General features: G+C 46.3%; 1 protein-coding gene across 1 annotated transcript in view; it reads left to right on the forward strand.

Annotated features, from left to right (window-relative positions):
• STXBP3 (syntaxin binding protein 3) overlaps positions 1–14,939 on the forward strand; it is a 193,476-nt gene that overhangs the window by 137,765 nt on the left and 40,772 nt on the right. The window contains exon 16 of the mRNA XM_077452712.1: positions 12,150–12,242. Coding sequence (XP_077308838.1) covers positions 12,150–12,242 — 93 coding nt within the window. The remainder of the gene's footprint in view (positions 1–12,149; positions 12,243–14,939) is intronic.

Consider the following 14,939-nt stretch of genomic DNA (forward strand, 5'->3'; position numbering starts at 1 on the left):
GCAACCTTTTTTGTTGCCTCCCTCCCTTCAGTTGCCATTGCTATGGGACGTCCCATATAGTAACTACTATGGCTCTGTGTCCCCTGATGTATGAAAAGAAAACAGGATTTTTAAAAACGGCTTAGCTGTATAATCCATTTTCTTTACAGTACATTAGGGGACACAGAGGTACCTACCTTCTTTGGTATACATGTATATTGCTTGGCTACAAAACTGAGGTGCTCCCAGTAGTGGGAGGGGTTATATAGGGAGTGCCCTTTTCGTCTTAGGGCATGCTAGTGTCCATCTTCTGAATGTGACCTATAACCCACATAGTAACTACTATTTCTCTGTGTCCCCTGATGTACTTCAAAGAAAACGATTTTACAGGTAAGCCGTTTTTAAAAATCCTGTTTTTTATTTAAGAAAAAGGAAAAAGAAAAAGTTTGGGCTGAAAATGCATTGACCTTCCTACCCTAACCCTAAAACATAGCTTCTTATTTTACACAAAAAATGCCATACCCTAATCATAACTTATCCCCTGGAATGCCATACTTGCCTTATTGGGTGCCAGAGCTGTCACTGCTGAAAGCACTCAATCCTGCGCTGAATTAATTCCCACCACTTAAATTGAAATGTACTAAAAGATGCTTGAAAGTAGAGCTGCATGATTCTTGCTAAAATGAGAATCACTATTGTTTTTTTTGTTTTTTTGCTTGGAATAAAGATCACGATTCTCTCGGCCATAACCTCATCTTTCAAATTATATAAAAAAAAATTGGGCTAACTTTACTGTTTATCTTATTTTTTTTTTTTTTATTCATTGAAGTGTATTTTTTCCCCCAAAAAAATGCGTTTGAAAGACCGCTGCGTAAATACAGTGTGACTATATATATATATATATATATATATATATATATATATATATATATTATTGTGTGGAGGTTCCAGGTAATTTTCTAGAAAGAAAATACTGATTTTTAACTTGCAAGCAACAAGTGTCAGAAAAAGGTTTAGTCTTTAAGTGGTTAAACTGACCTCATTTACAGACCGAAGTTCATTTCTTTTGATCTAATAACTAAATTATACTTTTTCTTATAGTCCTCTCCCAGTGCTGACAATGTTGTGATAAACTTGGCTGCCTGTTTTTTTTGTTTTTTACAAATGTGAGCTGTAAGCAGAGAGCTCTGCACCGAATCGAGGGAATGCTGGATTAAGATCATGAGGGGGGTTGAATCGGGACCGCAATTTTTTTTTTTTTTTTAATGATTAACCATGCAGCTCTACTTTAAATACTCATTCTGGAGGTAATTCTGGAGGAATGCTTCTTTGTGGATATTTTGGACAATGTGGAAAAAATCCTGGGTGTGGAAAATTTTATAGCTTTCTCCACAGGTAAGTAATTTATGCAGTTTATAATACTAAAATTCAAAGGGTTAGTTCACCTTTACAGAAAAAAAAAATGTAAGGGTGACCGAACACCAGACACCCTTCCCACCCCCCCCCCCCCCCCCCCTGGTCCCCACTGAACTTTCCTTGGGGTTTCTGAGCTGTCGGAATGTCCAGGAATGGACCAGATTTACTGTAATGGTGCTGATCAGTCAAAATTGATCTGGTCTGTCCCAGAAGCTCTGCTTGGAGAAGTGGAGATTTCAAATCCCCAGACTGCTAGACAGGCTGTGGGATTTGTTCTGACAGCTAAGCAACCCCAAGTACAGCGGAGACTTGGAGGATGGGGAGGGAGTCCATTGATCAACTTTTTCATTTTTTATTATTTTTTCCTATAAAGCTGAATTGACATTTTAACCACTTGCCGCCCGCCCTATAGGCAATTGATGGTGGCAAAGTGGTTGCATAATCCTGACCGGACGTCATATGACGTGATCAGGATTATGAGCCGATGCGCATCGCGGCGATCGTTGTTGCGGGGTGTCAGTCTGACACCCCGCAACTACGATCTCTGTAAAGAGTCTCCGACGGAGACTCTTTACCACGTGATCAGCCGTGTCCAATCACGGCTGATCACAGTGTAAATAGGAAGAGCCGGTGATCGGCTTTTCCTCACTCGCGTCTGTCAGACACGAGTAGAGGAGAGCCGATCGGCTGCTCCTCTGACAGGGGGGGGGGTCTGTGCTGATCGGCATCCATTAGTACAGTATAACATAATACAATGCCGCTTATCAGTGCCCATCCGTGCCGCCTATCTGTGCCCATCCGTGCCGCCTATCTGTGCCCATCCGTGCCGCCTATCTGTGCCCATCCGTGCCGCCTATCTGTGCCCATCCGTGCCGCCTATCTGTGCCCATCCGTGCCGCCTATCTGTGACCATCCGTGCCAGCTATCTGTGCCGCCCATCCGTGCCAGCTATCTGTGCCGCCCATCCGTGCCAGCTATCTGTGCCGCCCATCCGTGCCAGCTATCTGTGCCGCCCATCCGTGCCAGCTATCTGTGCCGCCCATCCGTGCCAGCTATCTGTGCCGCCCATCCGTGCCAGCTATCTGTGCCGCCCATCCGTGCCAGCTATCTGTGCCGCCCATCCGTGCCAGCTATCTGTGCCGCCCATCGGTGCCAGCTATCTGTGCCGCCCATCGGTGCCAGCTATCTGTGCCGCCCATCGGTGCCAGCTATCTGTGCCGCCCATCGGTGCCGCCCATCGGTGCCGCCCATCGGTGCCGCCCATCGGTGCCGCCCATCGGTGCCGCCCATCGGTGCCGCCCATCGGTGCCGCCCCATCGGTGCCCATCAGTGTAGCCCCATCGGTGCCGCCCCATCGGTGCCCATCAGTGTAGCCCCATCGGTGCCGCCTCATCGGTGCCCATCAGTGTAGCCCCCATCGGTGCCCATCAGTGTAGCCCCCATCGGTGCCCATCAGTGTAGCCCCCATCGGTGCCCATCAGTGTAGCCCCCATCGGTGCCCATCAGTGTAGCCCCCATCGGTGCCCATCAGTGTAGCCCCCATCGGTGCCGCCTCATCGGTGCCCATCAGTGTAGCCCCATCGGTGCCGCCTCATCGGTGCCCATCAGTGTAGCCCCCATCGGTGCCCATCAGTGTAGCCCCCATCGGTGCCCATCAGTGTAGCCCCATCGGTGCCCATCAGTGTAGCCCCCATCGGTGCCCATCAGTGTAGCCCCCATCGGTGCCCATCAGTGTAGCCCCCATCGGTGCCCATCAGTGTAGCCCCCATCGGTGCCCATCAGTGTAGCCCCCATCGGTGCCCATCAGTGTAGCCCCCATCGGTGCCCATCAGTGTAGCCCCCATCGGTGCCCATCAGTGTAGCCCCCATCGGTGCCCATCAGTGTAGCCCCCATCGGTGCCCATCAGTGTAGCCCCCATCGGTGCCCATCAGTGTAGCCCCCATCGGTGCCCATCAGTGTAGCCCCCATCGGTGCCCATCAGTGTAGCCCCCATCGGTGCCCATCAGTGTAGCCCCCATCGGTGCCCATCAGTGTAGCCCCCATCGGTGCCCATCAGTGTAGCCCCCATCGGTGCCCATCAGTGTAGCCCCCATCGGTGCCCATCAGTGTAGCCCCCATCGGTGCCCATCAGTGTAGCCCCCATCGGTGCCCATCAGTGTAGCCCCCATCGGTGCCCATCAGTGTAGCCCCCATCGGTGCCCATCAGTGTAGCCCCCATCGGTGCCCATCAGTGTAGCCCCCATCGGTGCCCATCAGTGTAGCCCCCATCGGTGCCCATCAGTGTAGCCCCCATCGGTGCCCATCAGTGTAGCCCCCATCGGTGCCCATCAGTGTAGCCCCCATCGGTGCCCATCAGTGTAGCCCCCATCGGTGCCCATCAGTGTAGCCCCCATCGGTGCCCATCAGTGTAGCCCCCATCGGTGCCCATCAGTGTAGCCCCCATCGGTGCCCATCAGTGTAGCCCCCATCGGTGCCCATCAGTGTAGCCCCCATCGGTGCCCATCAGTGTAGCCCCCATCGGTGCCCATCAGTGTAGCCCCCATCGGTGCCCATCAGTGTAGCCCCCATCGGTGCCCATCAGTGTAGCCCCCATCGGTGCCCATCAGTGTAGCCCCCATCGGTGCCCATCAGTGTAGCCCCCATCGGTGCCCATCAGTGTAGCCCCCATCGGTGCCCATCAGTGTAGCCCCCATCGGTGCCCATCAGTGTAGCCCCCATCGGTGCCCATCAGTGTAGCCCCCATCGGTGCCCATCAGTGTAGCCCCCATCGGTGCCCATCAGTGTAGCCCCCATCGGTGCCCATCAGTGTAGCCCCCATCGGTGCAGCCCCCATCGGTGCCCATCGGTGCAGCCCCCATCGGTGCCCATCGGTGCCGCCCCATCGGTGCCCATCGGTGCCGCCCCATCGGTGCCGCCCCATCGGTGCCCATCGGTGTAGCCCCCATCGGTGCCGCCCCATCGGTGCCCATCGGTGCCGCCCCATCGGTGCCGCCCCATCGGTGCCCATCGGTGCAGCCCCCATCGGTGCCCATCGGTGTAGCCCCCATCGGTGCCCATCGGTGTAGCCCCCATCGGTGCCCATCGGTGTAGCCCCCATCGGTGCCCATCGGTGTAGCCCCCATCGGTGCCCATCGGTGTAGCCCCCATCGGTGCCCATCGGTGTAGCCCCCATCGGTGCCCATCGGTGTAGCCCCCATCGGTGCCCATCGGTGTAGCCCCCATCGGTGCCCATCGGTGTAGCCCCCATCGGTGCCCATCGGTGTAGCCCCCATCGGTGCCCATCGGTGTAGCCCCCATCGGTGCCCATCAGTGTAGCCCCCATCGGTGCCCATCAGTGTAGCCCCCATCGGTGCCCATCAGTGTAGCCCCCATCGGTGCCCATCAGTGTAGCCCCATCGGTGCCCATCAGTGTAGCCCATCAGTGTAGCCCATCAGTGTAGCCCCATCGGTGCCGCCTCATTGGTGCCTCATTGGTGCCCCATCGGTGCCCATCGGTGTAGCCCCATCGGTGCCGCCCCATCGGTGTAGCCCCATCGGTGCCGCCCCATCGGTGCCGCCCCATCGGTGCCGCCCCATCGGTGCCGCCCCATCGGTGCCGCCCCATCGGTGCCGCCCCATCGGTGCCGCCCCATCGGTGCCGCCCCATCGGTGCCCATCGGTGCCGCCCCATCGGTGCCCATCGGTGCAGCCCCATCGGTGCCCATCGGTGCAGCCCCATCGGTGCCCATCGGTGCAGCCCCATCGGTGCCCATCGGTGCAGCCCCATCGGTGCCCATCGGTGCAGCCCCATCGGTGCCCATCGGTGCAGCCCCATCGGTGCCCATCAGTGTAGCCCCATCGGTGCAGCCCCATCAGTGAAGGAGAAAACGTACTTATTTACAAAGTTTTGAAACTGAAACAACAAAAACATATTTTTTTTTCAAAATTTTCGTTTTTTTTTTATTTGTAGCGCAAAAGATAAAAACCGTAGAGGTGATCAAATACCACCAAAAGAAAGCTCTATTTGTGGAAAAAAATGATAAAAATTTCATTTGGGTACAGTGTAGCATGACCGCGCAATTGTCATTCAAAGTGCGACAGCGCTGAAAGCTCAAAATTGGTCTGGGCAGGAAGGTGTTTAAGTGCCCGGTATTGAAGTGGTTAAGGAAGGGATGGGGACTTTTTTCATATTCTTATGTATGCAGTCATTTTTAGTTTTGGTTGTTTCCATACCGGACAGTTATGCTTAGGTTTATAGCCTTGGCATCCTAATTAAGGATTTACAGAAAAATTTAGTCATGGCATGCACTTTAATTTACCAATGTCAACAATGAAATTGCAATACAAACCTTAGTTATTTTTAACAATTCAAAGACTACATATCACATGGTACCTTGATGCCTGCTAGCAATGATTCCATGTACTTTGCCTCTCAGAACCCCTGTAGTTCAGAATGGGGGGGCTCTGTGAAGTCTGTGACAAAGCAGTTCCTATCAACGTGGCATAGTGAATATGTATCACAAATTCAAGGAAGTAAATATGTGAGGATCTTCCCCAAGTAGGTTTACAAATGTCAAGATTGTTTTAATTAACTAGATGCGGACCGCCGTCCGTCAAATGACGGCCAGGCGGCGCACCTATTGTGGCGGGAGCGGCCGTCATATGACGTCCTCCCGTTTAAATCCCTGTTTCTTCGGTGGTGGCGTGTCACGGAGACACCGCTCACCACCGAAGGGGGTGAACAGCCATTGGTATTGGCTGTTTACCACGTGATTGGCCGCGATGAAGTCACGGCCGATCACAGATGGTCACACCCCGGCTGTGCACGGCGCATGCGCGAGATCGCGCTGCAGGTGCACGTCGGTGGCGGCGTGTTCCCCGGGAACACTGCTCATCACCGACGCTGGTAAACAGCCATTGGCCGGCTGTTTACCCACGTGATCGGCTGTGATCTTTTCACAGCCGATCACTAAAATGTAAACAAACCGCGGTAACTAGATGTTACCGGGTTGTTCTCCTCCTCACACACTGATCGTGTGTGAGGAGGAGATTGCGGTAACATCTCGTTACCGCTTGGTGTACACCAATCACACTGATTGCCCCCCCCCCCGCAATAAAGAGGACCTGTCACCACCCCTCATAGTACCTGTCAATCACAGTCCATCAGAGTACCTGTCCCAGTCCATCAGAGTACCCGAGTACCTGTCACCAGGCCATCAGAGTACCCGAGTACCTGTCACCAGGCCATCAGAGTACCCGAGTACCTGTCACCAGGCCATCGGAGTACCCGAGTACCTGTCACCAGGCCATCAGAGTACCCGAGTACCTGTCACCAGGCCATCAGAGTACCCCAGTACCTATTTGCAGCCCATGTCTCATAGAATATGCGTTGGGATGTTTGCTTTCCAAAATGGGGTCATTTTGTGGGCAATTCCGGGCCTTCAAAAGTGTAATAGATGGTTGAGAAATGAGATGCGTCATTTTTGCTCATAGAACGTCTGAAGGTACTACATCAATGTTGGTGCTCTGTATGTGGCCAGGCTGTGTAAAAGTCTCTCACATGTGGTATCGCCGTACTCTGGTAGAGTAGCAGAATCTATTTTGGGGTGTAGTTTGTTGTATGCATATGTTGTGTGTGACAAATAACCTGATAATATGACAATTTTGTAAAAAAAAAATAGTAATAAAAAAAAAATCTTCATTTTGCAAATAATTGTGGGAAGAAATGACAACTTAAAAAAACTCACCATGCTACTTACTTAATACCTTGGAATGTCTACTTTGTCAAAAGGGGTCATTTGGGGGGTATTTGTACTTTCCTGACTTGTTGGTGTCTCAAGAAATGAGATACACCTGATGTACTGAAGGCCTGATCAGATGTGATTAATTTTCAGTGATTGGCACCATAGTTTGTAGACTCTATAACTTTCATAACGACCAACTAATAAACACTAATGTGGGTTATTTTTACCAAAGATATGTAGCAGTATAAATTTTGGCCAAAATGTATGAAGAAAAATTTATGACAAAAACAAAGAAAAAGGCATTTTTTTTTTCCACAAAATTTACGTTTTATTTATAGCACAAAAAATAAAAAACTCACTAGTGATTAAATACCACTAAAAGAAAGCTCTATTTGTGTGGAAAAAAGGACGCAAGTTTCATATGGGTACAGTGTTTCATGAGTAATTGTCATTCAAACTGTGAGAGCGCTGAAAATTGGTCTGGTCAGGAAGGGGGTGTAACTGCACTGTATTGAGGTGGTTAAAGGAGTGGGCTAGAAATAATTGAAATGTGTAGAGATGAATATATGATTTAACATTGTGACCACAGATACTTTGTGACTGTTTTCAACATGAAGGTGCAGTTTTTTGGTTAGTCACACAGACGACTATTCTAATTTCAGCTCAAGTTTGTTAAAAAAATCTCTAGATTTAAGACGGTTAATACAGTGTTAAACCATCAACATCTTAACTATTTATATTGAGCATACATTTATCATTTACAATAAAATGTTCATGGCATTTTTAAAAGCATAGACTAAAATATCCCTGTTGCTTGTGCACCTTTTTCTACCACACTTTCCTGCCACTCATCTCTCCATTAATATGCTTGGATACAGCACTCTTCTGAACAGCCATCTTCTTTAGCAATGTCCTTTTGTGACATTTTGTGTCTTCTGGACAACTGTCAAGTCAGCAGTCTTCTCCATGATTGTGTAACCTACTGAACCATGCTAAGAGACCATTTAAAGGCTCAGGAAACATTTACAGGTGTTTTGAGTTAGTTAGCTGATTAGAGTGTGACGCCATGAGTCTACAATATTGAACTTTTTCACAATATTCTATTTTCTGAGATACTGAATGTTGGGTTTTCACTAGCTTTAAGCCATAAAGTCAACAAAATTAAAAGAAAAATGCTTGAAATGTATCACTCTGTGTGTAATCAATCTATATAATAAGAGTTTCACTTTTTGATATGAATTACTGAAATAAAATAACTTTTTATTCTAATGTTTTTGAGATGCACCTGTAGTTTGTTTATAATACAGCTTTTTAGAGCTGTGACAACCTCCTTTTTATTTGATTGTGAGCGATATTTGTGTCCTTCTGGCTGGCTTCTGCTGTGGCAGCCAGGCACTGTTTATCTAGAACTGCCATACTAATTTTTATACAACTCCTCCTCCATGGGCTATATTGAAAATAGGATCTTTGTACTACCCTTAAAAAATATTTTATGTCCATTGAGGGACAAGGCTCAGTCCCCTCTTATGCCATTTTCTCTTTGAACTGTTTATAGCCTCCATGGGGCTAGCCTAGAGCTGCATGATTAATCGTTAAAAAAATTGCGATCTCGATTCAACACCCCTCACAATCTTGATCCAGCATTTCCACGGTTCATGTAAGTGCAGAGTTGTTCTCTGCTCAGAGCTGTCAAAGAAAAAGAAAAAAAAGCAAACATTGCTCAGCGCTGAAAGAGAAACTTCGGTCTGCAAATGAGGTCAGCTTACCACTTAAAGACGAAACCCTTTTCTGCCATTTGTTGCTTAAAATCAGTATTTTTTGCTAGAAAATTATATACAGTGGGGAAAATAATTATTTGCTCACCTGAAGATTTTGTATGTTTGCCCACTTATAAAGAAATGAAGGGTCAATTATTTTTATCGTAGATGTATTTTAAATGACGGAGACAGAATAGCAACCAAAAATCAAGAACAAACACATGATACAAATGTTGAAAAATTAGTTGTAGTTCAGTGAGTAAAAAGTGTTTGAGCCCCTAGCAAAACATGACTTGGTACTTAGTGGAGAAACCCTTGTTGGCAAGCACAGAGGAAAGATGTTTCCTTTAGAGGTTGTAAATGAAATAAAAGCAAAAAAAATATCTGCAAGATAAAGGCATAAGATAAAGGCATAAAATAAAGGCATAATGAGCTAGTATGCGTGGCATACTAGCGCATTATGAAATACTTACCTTAGAACGATGCCCTGCAGTGCTTCACTCGTTCCACTCCCACGGCCGACAACATTCCTGGAGTTACTTCTGGGTTCACAGGCTCTGGCACTGCGATTGGCCGGAGCCGCTATGACATCACTCCCCCGGGTGCCGCCAGTTACAACACTGGTCCTGAAGAGACAGCATGAGCCGGGGCCGTTCATTGCATGCGCTGATGAAGTCAGTGACAGCGTATATAGTAAATATCTCCTAAACGTTGCAAGTTTAGGAAATATTTACAGTACCTACAGGTAAGCCTTACTAAATATAGGCTTACATGTAGGTAAAATTAAAGATGAAGACTTCCTCTTTTTAAGGTTTCTTGGCTGTCATTTTGGCAATTTGAAGTTTCAGCTCCCTCCATAAATTTTCTATAGGATTAAGGTCTGGTGACTGGCTAGGCCACTCCTTGACCTTAATGTGCTTCTTCTTGAGCCACTCATTGGTTGCCATGGCAGTATGTTTTGGGTTATTGTCATGCTGGAAGGCCCATCTATGACCCATCTTCAGTGTTCTGGCTGAGTGAAGAAGGTTCTCATCCAAGATTTTACAATACATGACCCCATCCATTGGCCCCTCAATGCGGCAAAGTCAGCCTGTACATTTAGCAGAGAAACGGTCCCAAAGCATAATGTTTCCACCTCCGTGCTTGACTGTAAGGATGGTGTTCTTGGGGTCATAGTTAGCATTTTTCATCCTTCAAACATGGCACAAGAAGGCACATGTACAGGCCTGTCTGAAGTTTGTCAGTGATCATCTAAATTATTTAGAGAAGGATTGAGTGAAAATGCTGTGGTCATAGACCAAAATTGAGCTCTTTGGCATTAACTCGACTTGCTGTGTTTGGAGGAAGAAAATGCTGATTATGACCCTAAGAACACTATCCCTACAGCCAAGCATGGAGGGGGAAACCTTATGCGTTAAGGCTTTTTCTTTGCTAAAGGAACAGGCCGACTTTGCTGCATTGAGGAGCTAATGGATTGGGCTATGTATTGTAAAATCTTGGAAAATAACTTTCTTCCCTCAGCCAGAACACTGATGATGAGTTGTGGATGGGCCTTCTAGTATGATAATGACCCAAAACATACCTCCAAGTCAACAAAGGAGTGGCTCAAGAAGAAGCAGAGTAAGGTCATGGAGTGGCCTAGCCAATCTGCAGACCTTAATCCTTTAGAAAATTTGTGGAGGGAGCTGAAACTCCCAAATTGCCAAGTGACAGCCAAGAAACCTTAAGGATTTAGAAAAGATCTGTGAAGATTATGCTCAGAATCCCTCCTGAGATGTGTGCAAACCTGGTCACCAACTACAAGAGACATCTTACCTCTGTGCTTGCCAACATGGGTTTCTCCACCAAGTACTAAGCCATGTTTTGCTAGAGGATCAAATAATTTATTTTACTTACTGAAATGCAACTCCATTTATAACGCTTGTTCCATGTTTTTTTTCTCGATTTTTGGTTGCTGTTCTATTTAAAATACACCAATGATAGAACCTTCATTTCTTTGTAAGTGAGCAAACTTCCAAAATCTTCAGAAAATCAAAAAATTTTCCCCACTGTAAATATTTTTGAATAAAATGGCGGTCTTTGCAATATTTTGTTTCGCACTGTATTTGTACAGCAGTCTTTCAAAAGCAGTTTTTTGTGAAAAAATACACTTCAATTAATTAAAAAAACGAAACCGTAAATAAACACAATTTTTTTGTATAATGTGAAAGATGATGCTACGCCGAGAGCTGCGATCTTTATTCTAAGTAAAAAAATAGTGATTCTCATTTTATCCAGAATTGTGCAGCTCTAAGCTGTCATTCCGTTTTCTATTAAGTGTTCATTTCTCCTGTAGACAATTTCCTAGGTTGCTAATTATGATATTATTATGATTAAAATCTGAGAAAAGGAGTTTACAGGGAATACAAAAATCTGTTTTTTACTTCTGTCTGTGTTGCAGTTGGAGCGTTTACTTTACTTCCTCTCTCCTGGAAAGGTTGCTGTTAGGAAACTAAGGGAATTCTCTCTGAGCCCTGAACAGACGTGAAATCCTACAATTCTTATCTCCCTTACTCTATTCAAACTAAAACATTGGCTATACAAATGTACTTTTTTTTGGTTCACTTTGGTGTTTTATTTTTTGCACACCACACCCCGGGTTAAATAAAAAAAAAAAAAGATACTAATGTAATCCAGTAAATTAAGTCTAAATATGCTTTAATTACCCTTCTTTCTCCTGGTGGCATACTCCTATAAAGCTTTAAAATCCAAATTTAAATTTGAAGGCTGCGATTGCTGATGATCTTCTGCTACTAATGCTAATAAGCTGTCCATCTCTAGCCCTGCTACCTTTTTGACTTACTAACGTATAAACAAGCAGCAAGTGACATCATTGTGAAGTCAAACCTCCTCATTTCCATACTTGTTTTTGGTCAGTAACTCAGAAGTCCTTGAAGCAGTAGGTTCAGAATCATAGCCAGGCAACAGAGGCTAACTGGCATTCCCAATTTCCACTCAAGGGCTCTTCTACAACACTGCATCTTGGTAACTATGTTGCACCTGCATGACAGCGTACCACATTGCATCATAACATATTACTAGTGCTAGCAAAAATTCAGCTTTTTTTTTGCAATGTGTTAGACAGCCCAGTCAAATGGGCTGCCTTAATGCAACCCACAGTAAAGTGTGTATGTTAAATTCACTGTAAGCAGCCATTCTGGTGTGAAAAACGAAAGGTTCTCTTTAGCGCACTTTTTTCTGATGTGTCATGAACTCCTTTTTTTTTTTTCCTAGTCCTTGCATCGTAAACCAGCCAGGAGGGACCGATCAAGAGAAGAAACATTCCAGCTGTCCAGATGGACACCAATCATAAAAGATGTTCTAGAGGTGAGATTGATTCCTTTGATTTGTCAGCTTTTTCCATTCATGCAGGGACAGGCAAGCAAATTGTTTGTAAGAAACAAGTGGGAAAGATTCTCATGAGCAATTTGGGCTGAGTCATTTATTCCCAAAGTCCTTTGCCATGCAAATTAAGGATGCTTTACCTGCTGAGTTTATGGAGCCAGTAAGCATAATTTAAGGAGCTAGGTATGCATCACAGACATTTATCCTGAGAAATAATAGTTTTTCTTTATCGTACATCACGGGACACAGCAGCCATAATTGGGTTATACGCCACCTGTAGGTGAATGGACACTGGCAGATAGTCAAACAGGAAGTCCTCCCTATATAGCCCCTTTTGCACAGGAAGTACTTCAGTTTTTTTCACCAGTGTCTGTAAGGTGGTAATCACTGATGTGATACATGTGCTCTTGGAGCATAATTGGAGGTCTAGATGGTTCTATTTAGAATCATGGACTTAGGATCCATTCTAAAAAGCTGTCAGCAAAAATGGATGGTACTTGAGCCTCATTGGAAGGAGAGACGATTCCTCAAGGTTTGCCTGTAAATGCAGCCTTACAGCGCTGGACCCTGCATAATAGAACCCTGTGCAGTGTTTATTCTGACCAAGGTGCTTTCCTGCAGGGTGCTATACAGGTCCAGGGGAGTGGACCCCAAATTAAGGGGGACCCAGTCCCTGAAGGTCTTTTATGACAAAGCCCATCATGAAGATTGGATTCCTGTTATGTTCAAAGTCCGGCAACAGGAATGGGTAAGTCTTTAACCACTTCCCGACCAGCGCACGACGATGTACGTCGACAAAATGGCACGGGCAGGCATATTGGCGTACATGTACGTCCAATATTCGATGCCGCCCTGCCATCGGGAGCGCGCCGGCGGCGGCGCGCTCCCGCGCTGGTCGGGACCCCCGTGAGTCCGGTCGCGGGACCCGCGGACTCGATCGCCGCGGGCATCCCCGCGATCGTCTCACGGAGCGGCCGAATGGAGGAAATGCTGTATAAACAACATTTTTCCATTCTGCCTAGCAACTAGTGACGCTGATCTCTGCTCCATGTGATTGGAGCAGAGATCAGTGTACACTAAATGAAAGCCCAACCCCCCCACAGTTAGTAACACACCCCTAGGAACACTTAACCCCTACACTGCCACCCACTGGTTAACCCTTTCACTGCCAGTGTCATTTACACAGGAATCACTGCATTTATATAGCAGTGATTACTGTATAAATGACAATGGTCCCAAAAATGTGTCAAAAATGTCCGATGGGTCCCCGACAATGTCGCAGTCACAATAAAAATCGCAGATCGCCGCCATTACTAGTAAAAAAAAATAATAAAAAATTATTAATAAAAATGCTATAAAACTATCCCTATTTTGTAAACGCTATAACTTTTGCGCAAACCAATCAATAATCGCTTATTGCGATTTTTTTTTTTTTTACCAAAAATATGTAGAAGAATACGTATCGGCCTAAATTGAGGGAAAAAAATGTTTTTTTATATATTTTTGGGGGATATTTATTATAACAAAAAGTAAAAAATAATGCGTTTTTTTCAAAATTGTCGCTCTATTTTTGTTTATAGCGCAAAAAATAAAAACCGCAGGGGTGATCAAATACCACCAAAAGAAAGCTCTATTTGTGGGAAAAAAAGGACGTCAATTTTGTTTGGGAGCCACGTCGCACGACCGCGCAATTGTCCGTTAAAGCGACGCAGTGCCAAATCGCAAAAAGTGGTCTGGTCTTTGACCAGCAAATTGGTCCGGTCTGAAAGTGGTTAAAAAAAAAGAGAGAGAGAGAGATCTGACTGTCTGGTATTCTCTCAGTAACCCCTAGGGGTCGTGTGCTGTTTAAAACATGCTCTGTGTACTTATTAGGTGTATAGGCTTCTGTTTCTCCTCCAGCCACTAGAGGGCGCAGGGGCTTATTTCTATATAGGCAGGAAGTGGAGGGGGTGTGGGGCGGGCAGGTTTGCCATGTGGATGGCAGGTTCAACAGGGCCCCTTGAGACATAACCGCATGTGAGTACTTGCTATGGGAGAACTCTGTGGCCAGACAAGTCCTGATTATATACTGCATATTTACTGCTTAATCCGGGGGGCCTGTACACCTGTAAGTCAATACACCCCTGTATGGGCAGCAGTGCACTTTAAAGTGTTGTGTCCCCAGAATAATGTGCATTTGGTGCAAAACTAGTCTGGAGCCTAGTGCAGTTAAACAGGTATATACTTGTAACTTGGCTTAAGCTCACATGGCTCACGTCTGCTAATGGCTCACATTTTGTGTATACCTCTAAAGTGAGTCCTATTAAGGATGCACTTACCTGTTAACTTGAGGAATGAAACATTGATCCAGATTACGCAAAGGAAGCTATTATGTTGAATGCCCCACTTAAGCTGGAAGAGCTCTCCATGGTAGTATCATAGATGGCCAATAGCAAAGCTTTGGGAACTGATGGGTTACCGATTTGAGACGTATAAACAGTACAACGAGACACTTTTACCAACTCTACTACGTATATTGAATGAGGCCCTGAAAAGCGGTCAATTGCCGATGACCATGGGGGAGGCTGTTGCAGTAATACTTCCTAAACCGGGCAAGGATCCTGTACAACCTGACTCATATCGTTGCTTACTTCAGATGTCAAGATATTGGCCCGAGTATTGGCAACCAGACTGGCAAAG

This window comes from Lithobates pipiens, unplaced genomic scaffold (genome assembly GCF_037356315.1).
Source record: "Lithobates pipiens isolate NorthernLeopardFrog02 unplaced genomic scaffold, aLitPip1_a1.2 Scaffold_23, whole genome shotgun sequence".
Classification (NCBI taxonomy): Eukaryota; Metazoa; Chordata; class Amphibia; order Anura; family Ranidae; genus Lithobates; species Lithobates pipiens.